Source organism: Bos mutus, chromosome 10 (assembly GCF_027580195.1).
Source record: "Bos mutus isolate GX-2022 chromosome 10, NWIPB_WYAK_1.1, whole genome shotgun sequence".
Lineage (NCBI taxonomy): Eukaryota > Metazoa > Chordata > Mammalia > Artiodactyla > Bovidae > Bos > Bos mutus.
Window position 1 is genome coordinate 65100707 of NC_091626.1, and position 13937 is coordinate 65114643.

The window sequence follows — 13937 nt, forward strand, 5'->3', positions numbered from 1 at the left end:
CTTTAGCTTTTCATATTTCTCTTTAGTTTTCTTTTATAAATTTGGCCTCTAATACACATAGCTCTCATTGTTTAATAATATTTTAATTCCAAGTACTTTGAAATGGTCCTGTAACAGTAAGTAAGATAAGTTTATTCATTACTGATTTATATTTCTTAGGTTTTGATGGACATGTTTGATCAGGATGACATAGGCTTGGTTTCTCTTTGTGAAGATGAACCTAGTTCTTCAGGCGAGTTAAACTACTATGACCTTGTTAGAACTGAAATTGCAGAAGAAAGACAGTATCTACGGGAACTAAATATGATCATAAAAGTGTTTCGAGAAGCTTTTCTTTCTGACAGAAAGCTGTTTAAACCTTCTGTAAGTACCTTTTTGGGTTTGAAAGTCTGTCTGCCCCCAAATGTCAGATAGTAGCTTAAAAATCATAAGTAGTAACTTTATAAACTTAATGAGTATGTAAAACAAAAATATGGTTTTATATAGTACTGTGGTATTGTTTGGCTTTATTTAAATTGTTTCAGTTTTTTATTGAAATATAATTGATACACATTCCCGAATGAGTTGTAGGTATACAGCATAGTGATTCACAAGTTTTAAAGTTTATACTCCATTTATCGTTAGTATAAGTTATTGGCTATATTCCTCATGTTGTACAATACATCCTGGTAGCCAATCTTACACTCGATAGTTTTTACCTACCACTTCCCCACCCCTATACTGCCTCTGTCCCCTACAATGGTAACCACTAGTTTGTCCTCTATATCTGTGAGTCTGCTTGTTTTTTGTTATAGTCACTAGCTTATTGTATTTTTTAGATCCCATATATAGTTGGTACTTGTCTTTCTCTGTCTAACTTAATTCACGTAGCCCTCCCAAGTCCATCCAAGTTGCTGCAAATGGCAAAATTTCATCTTTTTATGGCTGCATAGTATTCCATTGTGTATATATACCACTTCTTTATCCATTCATCTGTTGAGGGACAACTTAAGTTTCTTCCATATATTGGTAATTGTAAATAATGCTGCTGTGAACACTGGGGATATTGTGGGAGTTTTTTTTTTTTTGAAAGAAAGTTATCAACTTTAATCAATTGATTTCTTACAGAGCTTTGCCCTGATTTCTGTGACAAAATCATGTTGTGGGTTTTTTAGTACATGGGTTGTTACACTAATATGTTCAGTGGCAATGAAAATTAGACACAAAATTAGGGGAATTACACTGGAATAAAATCTTTCTACTGTGCAATATTGGAGATTTATAGTTATTCATTTGAAGATGGTGAAAGAAATGTATGGTCTAGAAAAGAAAGATATACATTTTGTCCTGTCTTTTGGTAAGTACTTTAGAGTAGTATAAAATTTTAATAGTGAGACTTTTTAAGAATAAAAGTTTATGCAGAATGTCTCATAAACAAAGGCAGAGCAGCAGAGTTCTACTCTGTCGGGTAGGAATGGGATGAATTATGATGGGGATCCAGGAGAGTCTTGTCCATGTTTTTCTAACCTGTGTAGTTTTCTAAGGAATCTATCTAGACAGATGCTGTGTTTGTTTGTTTAGATTTCTTTTTCTTTCCTTCCTTTCTTATATGATCTGTTTTCCCTTGGATGTCTGAGTGTCTTTCACTTTAAATTCTTAGCTTTTCTCTTACCTCCTGACTTCCTCTCCCAAATAACTATTGTGTGTGTAAGTGTATGTGTTCAGTCCCTAAATTGTGTCCGATTCTTTTTAACCCCATGGACTGCAGCACACCAGGCTTCTCTGTCCTTCATGATCTCCCAGAGTTTGTTCAAACCCATGTCCATCCAGTTGGTGATGCCATCCAACCCTCTCATTCTCTCTCGTCCCCTTTCCTCCTGCCCTCAATCTTTCCCAGCATCAGAATCTTTTCCCATGAGTTGGTTCTTTACATCAGGTGGCCAAAGTATTGGAGCTTCAGCATCAGTCCTTCCAATGAATATTCAGGGTTGATTTCTTTTAGGATTGACTGGTTTAACCTCCTTGCTGTCCAAGGGACTCTCAAGAGTCTTCTCCAGCACCACAATTCAAACCCATCAATTTTTTGGTGCTCAGCCTTCTTTATGGTCCAACCCTCACATCTGCACACGACTACTGGAAAATTCATAGCTTTGATTATATGAACCTTTGTCGGCAAAGGGATGTCTTTTCTTTTTAATATGCTGTCTAGGTTTGTCATAACTTTCTTGCCAAGGAGCAGGTCTTTTAATTTCATGCTAGAGTCACTGTCCACAGTGATTTTGGAGCCCTAGAAAATAGTCTGTCACTGTTTCTATTTTTTCTCCATCTATTTGTCATGAAGTAATGGGACTGAATGCTATGATCTTCATTTTTTGAATGTTGAATTTTAAGCCAGCTTTTTCACTCTCCTCTCTCACCTTCATCAAGAGACTCTTAGTTCCTCTTCACTTTCTGCCATTAGGGTGGTATCATCTGCATATCTGAGGTTATTAATGAAAATGTAAGATGTTTTAATTGGCTTTTATCCTTTTTTTAAAAAATGCATGTTTAGTTTAACATTTGATAATAATTTCTACTGGACACACTGCCTTAAGTAGTTAACATTTTTATGTTTTTCAAAGTACTGTCCTATTTTGTGTGACCCTTAAAAATTCTCTGAGATAGGTAGGACAGGTATTATCACCTCAACTTTACTGGTGAGGAAATAGACACAAAATAGTTATGACATGATAAGTTACTTACGGAGGTTGAACTTGATTCTTTTATACCACAATTGGGTTTTATCTAAAGTGGATGAAGAATTAAAAACTTAATAAATGCTGTTAGCTAATAATAATTGCTGGAACTATTATCCTCTTTACCTTTTGTTCATCCCATCAGTTTTCATTCCTCAAGAATTAATTTTTATGGTTCTTTTTTCACTGAATTTGTGCTGATTTGACAGAAAATTTTCATTAAATACTCAAGAGTCAAGAGAAAGAGGGAATCCCTTTATCTCTATATTATATTTTTTCAACATAGATGAGACTGTAAACTTTTGAAATAAAGACCATCTAAGATCAGAGCATAGAATTCAATAATATTTGATAAAAGAATTAATGACTGTTAATCTTAATTTACTCCTTTGGGGTTTACCCCTACCCCTATGTCTTCAGAAAACTCATATTTGTGGAAGGCCTAATATATACCAGGAGCATTTTGTAGAAATCATCTCATTTCATTCTCTTAAAAACCTTATGAAGTAGGTCTTAATATACCAGCTGTGTGACCCTGGACAAATTACATAATTGCTCTGTGTCTCTGTTTTCTCATTCGTAAAATGAAGATGATGATAGTAGCTAATCTGTTATGAACTTACATGTCAGGTACTTATAATAGTGCCTGGAACATAGAAAGTGACCAAGAAATGTTAGCTGTTGTTATTGTCCTAATCCAGAGTCATTCACCTAGCAAGTAGTGGGACAAGGATCCAAACTCAAGTCTGTTAGGTTCCTTAATCCATGTTTCCATTACCAGATGCAGAATGAATACTAGTTGGCTATAACCTGGATAATCAGTCACGTGGTCTTCTTGTTTCCAGAGTATTTAACATGTTTTAACCCAGATAAAGTTCACTCTGAAGAGCTTGACTGAAATCTTTAATTCCTCCTCAAATTTAAGAGACAGGTCACATATTGTGGAACTACTTTGTGTCTCAGTTAGGAGTCAGATCTTCATTTTGATCCCAGCTTTTGTCATTAACCAACTCTGAGACTTTGATCAAGACTTTTAGCACCTACCCAATTTAAAAATACTCAAATGCCCGAATTCTTCATTTAAAAAGTTGCTCAGAATCATCCACCATATGAGATTTACAGCACATTTACTGGAAAATATAGATTCTATACAGTTTTGGTCAATAATTCTAAATCTAATCCAAAAGATTCATTTCCCTTCCTTATTCATGATTGACTTTTGCTATGATTCGGAATATGTTTTATGTCTTGAAATATACTGGTATGCGATTGGATGAAAATATACCCTTAGCACTTATATTACTTATATTTAATAATTCTCTAATGAAATTTTCAACCTGACATGTCTTAACCTTTTTTTTTTTTTTTTTTTTTAGGATATTGAAAAGATTTTCAGTAACATTTTAGATATACATGAATTGACTGTGAAACTTTTAGGTTTAATTGAAGACACAGTTGAAATGACTGATGAAAGTAGCCCTCATCCCTTAGCTGGCAGCTGTTTTGAAGATCTGGCAGAGGTAAATTTACAAAACTGTTTTCCTTTTAAAGTCCTAAGTGCTGTATTTCTTTGTGAAAATTAGAAGACACTGCTGGCTGCTATAAAAAATGCTTAAGATTTAACCAGTAGCAAACTAAAATTGCATTGTCTTTATAGTGGCATTTTATGGTGTATTTATGCTAATATTTATATCAAAAGCTGATAGACTAGTAATGTTTAAGACCTTTCTTTTTTTGATGGCAAGTGCACTTAAGGCGGAAAGAAAAGAAATTTTATTGATCATTGCTTTTATTGACCATAGAAATTTTATTGACCAAGCTAAAAGTTTAACTTTTGTGGATTTTAGTCTTAATTTCCAAAAATCAAAAAGGAAATTTATATATTTTTTCTCAAAGTGAAAATCATATTTTTGTACTTCAAATGATTATAAAATTAACATAACTCATTTTAAAAATGTTCAGAAAAATGTAGGTAAGTATAAGACAAAAATCACTGTTTTGCAAAACCTAGAGATTGTCTTTATAAGATTTATTTATCCTTGTGAATATTTGTCTACATGTTTAAACAAACCTATGTGTAGTTACAAAAATAGGATCTTACTATTTTACAACCTGCTTTTTTTCACTCAACATCAGGAACATTTTCCATGTTAATAAATATACTTTATAGCTTTTAAAATCTGAAAGTACCATGTACTATGGAGATACTATTCAAATTATCTGTTATTGTTAAGCATGTAGGTTGTCTTAGTTCTTTTTGTTATTATAAACAACACTATAACAAACATTTATATAATGCCTTTATAATCCATTAATTATTTTAAGATGCAGTCCTAGAAGTAGAATTATGGTACATTTTAAGAACTTTGAAGCATTTTTCCAAATTTACTTCCAGATAAGTTCCAGTATATGCAGGCCCTCTTTTTTCCCCATATTTTCAGACCTGGTTGTTATCCCATTAAATTTTGCTAGTCTAGTGAGAGAAAAACAGTATTTCATTATTCTTTAATGATGTTGAACATCTTTTCATATTCATTGGTTAGTTTTATTTCTTTTGGAAAACAGATGTTAAAAGTTCTTTCTTTAGTTATCATGTAAATTTCATAATTTTATAATCTCTTTTTAATTTTTGTGAAAATATGCATCACTTTTATTACATCCATTGTGTAGACAATGGAACTGATAGTATAGAAATACTCAGTTACTGATGCCTAACCAAGATACTTAGGCTTGCTCTTATTAGAAAGCTTTTTTTAATATTGTGATATCTTAGAATATTACTTTGTAATCTGGTTGCTTGTACTCTTAAAGATATCATGAGTCAAAAACTTGTATTCAAAAATGTATTTTCTAATTTTTATGGTAAAACATAATTTGCCGTTTTAGCAATTTTAAGTGTACAATTTAAGGGATAAATGAAACTCATAGTAATATACTATCATTATAACTATCCATTTCTGAAACCTTTTAATCATCCTGAATAGAAACTCTGTACTCATTAAGTAATAATCCTTATTCTCTCCCACACAAACGCTGGTAACCTTTAATCTATTTCTGTCTCTATGAACTTGCTGATTCTAGATATTTGATAAAGGTAGAATTATTACAATGTTCTCCTTTGCATATTTCACTTAGCATAATGTTTTCAAGGTTCATCCATGTAATAGCATGTTATCAGAATTCCTTCTCTATGACTGAATAATGTTCCCCTGTGTGTATATACCACATTTTGTTTATCCATTTATTTGTTGATAGACCCTTGCGCTTTTTCCACTTTTTGGCTATTGTGAATAATGCTACAGTAAACATTGGCATATGAGTATCTGAGTCACTTTTTTTTTTGGTTCTTTTGGGTATATACCTAGGAGTAGAATTGCTGGTCATATCATAGTTCTTTGTTTAGCTTTTTGAGGAATTGTCAAACTTATCCACAGGGGCTATACCATTTTGCATTCCAAGTGTCAGTGGACAAAGGTTGTAGTGTCTCTGCATCCTTGACAGCACTTGTTATTTTCTGGAAAACATATTGTATTTTTAACATATGAAAATGAAATAAGTCTTAGTTCTAACTAAACTTTGCAGATATTGATTATTATAAAATAATAGGAATTTTAAAAAATATAAACATGGACAAAATATGGGCAGTTTCTGTTTTGTTATTTTACTGTATGTTAGTCTTTGGTTTCTTTTTCTAATTTTGAAAAAATGTGGTATAAAACAGGGGAAGTATCACTTCTTGCTTCTTTTGAAAATATCCTCAGTGTAAACTGCTTTTAGTCTCAGTTCATTTCAGTTCAGTGGCTCAGTCGTGTCTGACTCTTTGCGACCCCATGGACTGCAGCATGCTAGGCAGGCTTCCTTGTCCTTCACTAACTCCTGGAGCTTGCTCAAACTCTCGTCCGTAGAGTTGGTGGTGCCATCCAACCATCTAGACTTTTAGCCTAGGTAAACCTAATTGATGGAGAAGGCAATGGCAACCCACACCAGTACTCTTGCCAGGAAAATCCCATGGATGGAGGAGCCTGGTAGGCTGCAGTCCATGGGGTCGCTAGGAGTCAGACATAACTGAGTGACTTCACTTTCACTTTTCACTTTCATGCATTGGAGAAGGACATGGCAACCCACTCCAGTGTTCTTGCCTGGAGAATCCCAGGGACAGGGGAGCCTGGTGGGCTGCCGTCTATGGGGTCACACAGAGTCTGACACGACTGAAGTGACTTAGCAGCAGCAGCAAACCTAACTGAAATTTCAAATCCCAGCCTTATTTTACTAATAATACAATTTTTGTTTAGCTGGGATAAATATGCATATGCATTTGATAGTTTGATACTTGTGATCACAAGTCAGTGACCTATTTTAAGACTAGCAGCTTCTTGTCATCTATTACTTAAAGTCATTACTTACATTTTTAAAAAATTTCCAAGTTATAGTCCATAGTTATTATTTGTCCCCAGAATAAAAAAAATGTTCTGAAACCTAATGGAGGGCTTAACTAAAAATTTGCCATTAAATAATCTGTGCCATGATAGTAGAAAAGATTTTCTTTTAAACCTAACATATTTTTCTTTTTTTAAAAAAAAAAATAGGAGCAAGCATTTGATCCTTATGAAACATTATCCCAGGATATTCTTTCACCAAAGTTTAATGAAAATTTTAGTAAGTTGATGGCCAGACCTGCAGTGGCTCTACACTTTCAGGTAAACTTAAATTGAATGCTGTTTTTTTTATAAAGAAACTAAAGGAATATTTTACCAGTCCTTCAAAATCTGTTAATTGTAAAACTGTTGTAGGTTGTCTTTTGTTTTCTGTCTTGAGTTCTTTCAATTTGTCCTTAATGTGGAAATCTTTTATAGAATACCATCACAAATACTGTGTGACTAGAAAAATCTGGTACACTCTAGATCTGAGATGTAGAGATGATGGTGGAGAGCTATTTCAGGATCTGTTTCCCTACGAGAGAGAGAACTGAAATAATAAAGAGTGGAGAATATCCTCATGTATACTCATACTATTTTCCAATTAGGACTGTCATTTAAAGGAGATAGGTATATTAATGGAGATTATGCAAGTTAATTGGTTCTGTAATGCAGTTAGATAAAATGAGAGTAAGTGGAGAGAGACAAAATTACATTTTACTCTGTTAACACTTAATGAAGGTTAGATTGGCATCGATGATCCTTGACTACTTACTGCTGTAGAAGCTTCCTGCATTTAGACAGGCTTTTCTCCCTTAGCATAAGAATATGGTCAAATCTGTATTGTCCTAAAACAAGTGAATAAATGCACAGATTTTTGTCGCTGTTACTCTTACCCCTTTTGTTTTTTCCCATTTGTAGCCAATGATATTTTGATCATTCTCTATCAGACTGCCACCACCTGTGCTCTAACCAGGCTCTAACACTAAAACCTGCCCTGGACAATGAACTTAACCACCGAATCTTGTGGTTATTTTGATTTCATGTTTATGTCTGTAGTATTTATGAATATTCCTCTTGCTCTTTTTTACTTCTGTGATACTACTGTTACATAGTTTTCATCTTCTCTGGTTTCCTCTTCTCAGTTTCCTTAGTTGCAGGTGTTACCCATCTTCTTATATCAGCTCCTGCTGTTCTGTTCCTTTGTGCTGTCCTTGAGGACTTTATCCATACCCTTTGCTTCCATCTGTATGCTGGTGACTTCCTTATTTGTATTTTTAACCCATAGCTTTCTTTTGAACACTGGATGTGTGTGTGTATATGCACCTTCCTATAACCAGCAACCTTTTGAACTAATTCACTTGAATATCCCACAAGGACTTCAAATATAAATAAATAAAACTGAACGTATTGTCTTCTCCCTGCCTCCTTTACTGTGAATTCCCATTATCATCTATTCCTCAAAAACTTGTCAATTTGGAATAAAACTTACACTTAATTCTCAAAATTTACTTAATTGAAGAAATAATTTTTAAGTTAAATCTTCGATATTCATATAAACCATAAATTAAGCATTAGTTAAATGGAACAGTATGCTTATAAGATCTTTGCATACTCATTAAAAGTACAACAATTGTTTCATCCTTATTTTATTAGTTATTCTTACTACTGCTGCTGCTCCTAGGTCGCTTCAGTCATGTCTGACTCTTTGTGACTCCATAAACTATAAATAGCCCACCAGACTCTGTTCGTGGGATTCTCCAGGCAGGAATACTGGAGTGGGTTGCCATGCCCTCCTCCAGGGGATCTTCCCGACCCAGGGATCAAACCCACGTCTTTTATGTCTCCTGCATTTGCAGGCAGGTTCTTTACCACTAGTGCCGTCTGGGAAGCACCCAGTAATTCTTACTATGAGATTTTAATGTTTCTAACCCAATTATTTAAGCTGTTATTCCAGATACTCAGTGAAATTCAGAGTTAGATAATACCCCTTTTCAGGCCAGACTCACTTGTACTTTATTAACGTAAAACAAATTTTTCATTTGTAAGATGAAAAAGTAATGCTTTATTAAAAAACACAACAAAACTTTAGAAGATGTAGGCACACTGTAAGAATATGAGTTTTGGAGTCAGAACTTCTGGCTTTGAGCCAATTATCTTACCTTGAATAAATCACTTAATCTCTGAGAATCAGTTTACTTATTTGTAAAATGATAATGATAATGTACATCTCTATGGTTATGAAAATTAAACAGGAATACACTAAGCACATTTGGCACATACTACACATGCAAACATTAGTGTATATTGTCTTTACAGGCCTCCTTACACTATAAACATACATTGCATTAATATTTTAGAATACACTTTAGGAGCCATTTCAGTGCTAATTAACCATGTAAATGACAGTTTTGTAGACTAAATTTAAAGTTTCATCTTGCTTCCAGTTAAAGCATTGCATATAAAATACATAAACCTATATCCAGCATAATTTATATCACTGTCTTAATTAAATGATAAAAGAAATTAATCTCTGCATATTCTGGTAAAAGTCTGTTGAACAAATTATAGTTTACTTCAGTTAACAATAGGTGAGAATTATGGGTATGTTTACCTATGAGGATATATTTTAAAAACAGCATCTTGAACTTTTTCTTCACGTTGTGTATTGCTTCTGTCTGTATTTACCTGATGAGGAGATATACCACTTTAAATAAATATATGACATTTAAAATCAACATGAGTGACTTTTAAATGCCTCATAAATTTTAGAAAATCATTTATTCTGCAGACTATTAGTTTTCAAAACTGGGATGTACCTGCTGCTGCTGCTGCTGCTGATTTTCCAGGTGATACAAGGGTACAGGGGGCTTCCCTGGTGGCTCAGCAGTAAAGAATCCACCTGCAATGCAGGAGATGTGAGTTTGGTCCCCAGGTCTGGAAGATCCTCTGGGGGAAGGAAATGGCAACCTACTCCAGTATTTTTGCCTGGGAAATCCCACGAACAGAGAATCCTAGCTGGCTACAGTCCATGGAATTGCAAAAGAGTCGGACACAGCTTAGCAAAAACAACTTAGACTAAACAACAAAAACTTACCAGTACAGGTATCTTGAAGAGAATTAGTTTCTAATCTTACTTTATGTTTTTGCATTCTCTTCCAATTTTTCCTACACGTTACTTATTATCCTATGGAGTTTCCTATCATGCATTAATCCAAGGTGTAAAAATCTCCAGGGTACCAATCAGAAAAAAAAAAAGATTTCTCCTGAAGAAGAGTTTATTGTTATTGTTGTTGTTCAGTCATCAAGTTGTGTCCTATTCTTTGTAACCCCATGGACTGCAGTCTACCAGGCTTCCCTGTCCCTCACCATCTCCCAGAGTTTGCCCAAGTTCATCTCCAACAAATTGGTGATACCATCCAACCATCTCATCCTCTGTTACCCTCTTCTCCTTCTGCCTTCAATGTTTCCCAGCATCAGGGTCTTTCCCAATGAGTTAGCTGTTCGCATCAGGTGGCCAGCTTCAGCATCAGTCCTTCCAAGGAGTATTCAGGGTTGATTTCCTTTAACATTGACTGGTTTGATCTCCTTACTTTCCATGGGACTCTCAGGAGTCTTCTCCAGCACCACAGTTTGAAAGCATCAGTTCTTCAGAGCTCAGCCTTCTTTATTGTCCAGCTCTCCCATCTGTACATCCGTACCAGGAAGACCATAGCCTTGATTATACAGACCTTTATCGGCAAAGTGATGTCTGTTTTCTAACACTCTGTCTAGGTTTGCCATAGCTTTCCTGCCAAGAAGCAGTCGTCTTCTGATTTCATGGCTGCGGTCACCATCTGCAGTGATTTTAGAGTGCAAGAAAAGGAAATCTGTCACTGCTTCCACCTCTTTCCCTCCTATTTACCATAAAGTGATGGGACCAGATGTCATCATCTTAGTTTTTTTGAGTTTTAAGCCAGCTTTTTCACTCTTCTCTTTCACCCTCATCAAGAGGCTCTTTAGTTCCTCTTCACTTTGTGCCATTAGAGTAGTGTCACCTGCCATATCTGAGGTTATTGGTATTTCTCTCAGCAATCTTGATTCCAGAGCTTGTAGCTCATCCAGCCCAGCCTTTCACATGACATGCTTTTCATATAAGTTAAATAACAGGGTGAAATAAACAGCCTTATCATACTCCTTTCTCAATCCTGAACCAGTCAGTTGTTCCATACAGGGATTTAACTATTGCTTCTTGACCCACATACAGGTTTCTCAGGAAACAGGTAAGATGGTCTGGTATTCCCATCTCTTTAAGAGTGTTTCACAGTTTGTTATGATCCATGCAGTCAAAGGCTTTATCATAGTTAATGAAACAGAGGTCGATGTTTTTCTGAAATTCCCTTGCTTTCTCTATGATTCAGCAAATGTTGGTAATTTGTACTCTAGTTCCTGTGCCTTTCCTAAACCCCTTGAACTTCTGAAAGTTCTTGGTTCATGTACTGCTGAAGCCTAGCTTGGAGGATTTTGAGCATAACCTTACTAGCATGGGAGATGAGTGCAATTGTCTGGTGGTTTGAGCATTCTTTAGTACTGCCCTTCTTTGGAGTTGGGATAAGGATTGACCTTTTCCAGTCCTGTGGCCACTTCTGAGTTTTCCAAATTTGCTAACATATTGAATGCAGCACTTTAATAGTATCATCTTTTAGGATTTTAAATAGCTCCGCAGGAATTCCATCACCGCCACTGGCTTTATTGGCAGCAGTGCTTCCTAAGGCCCATTTGACTTCACACTCCAGAATGTTTGGCTCTAAGTGAGAGACGACAGCATCATGGTTGTCTGGGTGATTAATATCTTTTTTGTATGGTTTTTCTGTGTATTCTTTCCATCTCTTCTTGATCTCTTCTGTTTCTATTAGGTCTTTATCATTTCTGTCCTCTACTGTGCCCATCTTTGGATATTAATATTTCCAACTTTCTTGAAGAGATCTCTTGTCTTTTCTGTTGTTTTCCTCTGTTTCTTTGCATTGTTCATTGAAGAAGGCCTTTTCTCTCCTTGCTGTTCTCTGGGACTCTGCATTAGTTGGGTGTACCTTTCCCTTTTTCCCTTGCTTTGCACTTCTTTCTTCAGCTATTTGTAAAGCCTCCTCAGAAAACCACTTTGTATTCTTGCATTTCTTTTTCTTTGGTTTTGTTCACTGCCTCCTGTAGAATATTAAGGACCTCTGTCCATAGTTGTTTAGGCATTCTGTTTACTAGATCTAATCAATTCAGTTCAGTTGCTCAGTTGTGTCCAACTCTTTGCGACACCAAGAACTGCAGCATGCCAGGCTTCCCTGTCCATCACCAACTCCCAGAGCCTACTCAAACTCATGTCTATCACATTGGTGATGCCATCCAACCATCTCATCCTTTGTCGTCCCCTTCTCCTCTCGCCTTCCATCTTTCCTAGCATCAGGGTCTTTTCCAATGAGTCAGTTCTTTGTGTCAGGTGGCCCAGGTATTGGAGTTTCAGCTTCAGCATCTGTCCTTCCAGTGAACACCCAGGACTGATCTCCTTTAGGATGGACAGGTTGGATCTCCTTGCAGTCCAAGGGACTCTCAAGAGTCTTCTCCAATGCCACAGTTCAAAAGCATCTATTCTTCAGCGCTCTGCTTTCTTTATAGTCCAACTCTCATATCCATACATGACCACTGGAAAAACCATAGCTTTGAATAGATGGACCTTTGTTGGTAAAGTAATGTCTCTGCTTTCTAATATGCTGTCTAGGTTGGTCATGGCTTTTCTTCCAGGGAGCAAGTGTCTTTTAATTTCATGGCTGCAGTCACAATCTTCAGTGATTTTGGAGCCCCCCCAAAATAAAGTCTGTCCCTGTTTCCATTGTTTCCCCATCTATTTGCCATGAAGTGATGGGACCAGACACCATGATCTTAGTTTTCTGAATGTTGAGTTTTAAACCAACTTTTTCACTTCCTCTTTAAATTTCATCAAGAGGTTCTTCAGTTCTTCTTTGCTTTCTGCCATAAGGGTGGTATCATCTGCGTATCTGAGGTTACTGATATTTCTCCCGGCAATCTTGATTCCAGCTTGTGCTTCATCCAGCCCGGCATTTCACATGATGTATTCTGCATATAAGTTGAATAAACAGGGTAACAATATACAGCCTTGATGTACTCCTTTTCCAGTTTGGAACCAGTCTGTTGTTCCATGTCCAGTTCTAACTGTTGCTTCTTGACCTGCGTACAGATTTCTCAGGAGGCAGGTAAAGTGGTCTGATAATCCCATCTCTTTCAGAGTTTTCCACAGTTTGTTGTAATCCAGTCAAAGGCTTTGGCTTTGTCAATAAAGCAAAAGTAGATGTTTTTCTGGAATTCTCTTGCTTTTTTGATGATCCAACGGATGTTGACAATTTGATCTCTGGTTCCTCTGCCTTTTCTAAATCCAGCTTGAACATCTGGAAGTTCACAGTTCACATACTGTTGAAGCCTGGCTTGGAGAATTTTGAGCATTACTTTGCTAGCGTGTGAGATGAGTACAGTTGTGTGGTACAGTTTGAACATTCTTTGGCATTGCTTTTCTTTGGGATTGGAATGAAAACTGACCTTTTCCAGTCCTGTGGCCACTACTGAGTTTTCCAGATTTCCTGGCATATTGAGTGCAGCACTTTCACAGCATCATCTTTCAGGATTTGAAATAGCTCAACTGGAATTCCATCCCCTCTGCTAGGTTTGTTCGTAGCGATGCTTCCTAAGGCCCACTTGACTTCACATTCCAGGATGTCTGGCTTTAGGTGAGTGATCACACCATAGTGGTTATCTGGGTCATGAAGAT

At 36.0% G+C, this 13937-nt stretch overlaps 1 protein-coding gene across 1 annotated transcript in view; it reads left to right on the forward strand.

The window, feature by feature from the left end:
- SOS2 (SOS Ras/Rho guanine nucleotide exchange factor 2) overlaps window positions 1-13937 on the forward strand; it is a 105907-nt gene that overhangs the window by 40662 nt on the left and 51308 nt on the right. Inside the window, exons 5-7 of the mRNA XM_070378109.1 lie at window positions 160-363; window positions 4091-4234; window positions 7301-7411. Coding sequence (XP_070234210.1) covers window positions 160-363; window positions 4091-4234; window positions 7301-7411 — 459 coding nt within the window. The remainder of the gene's footprint in view (window positions 1-159; window positions 364-4090; window positions 4235-7300; window positions 7412-13937) is intronic.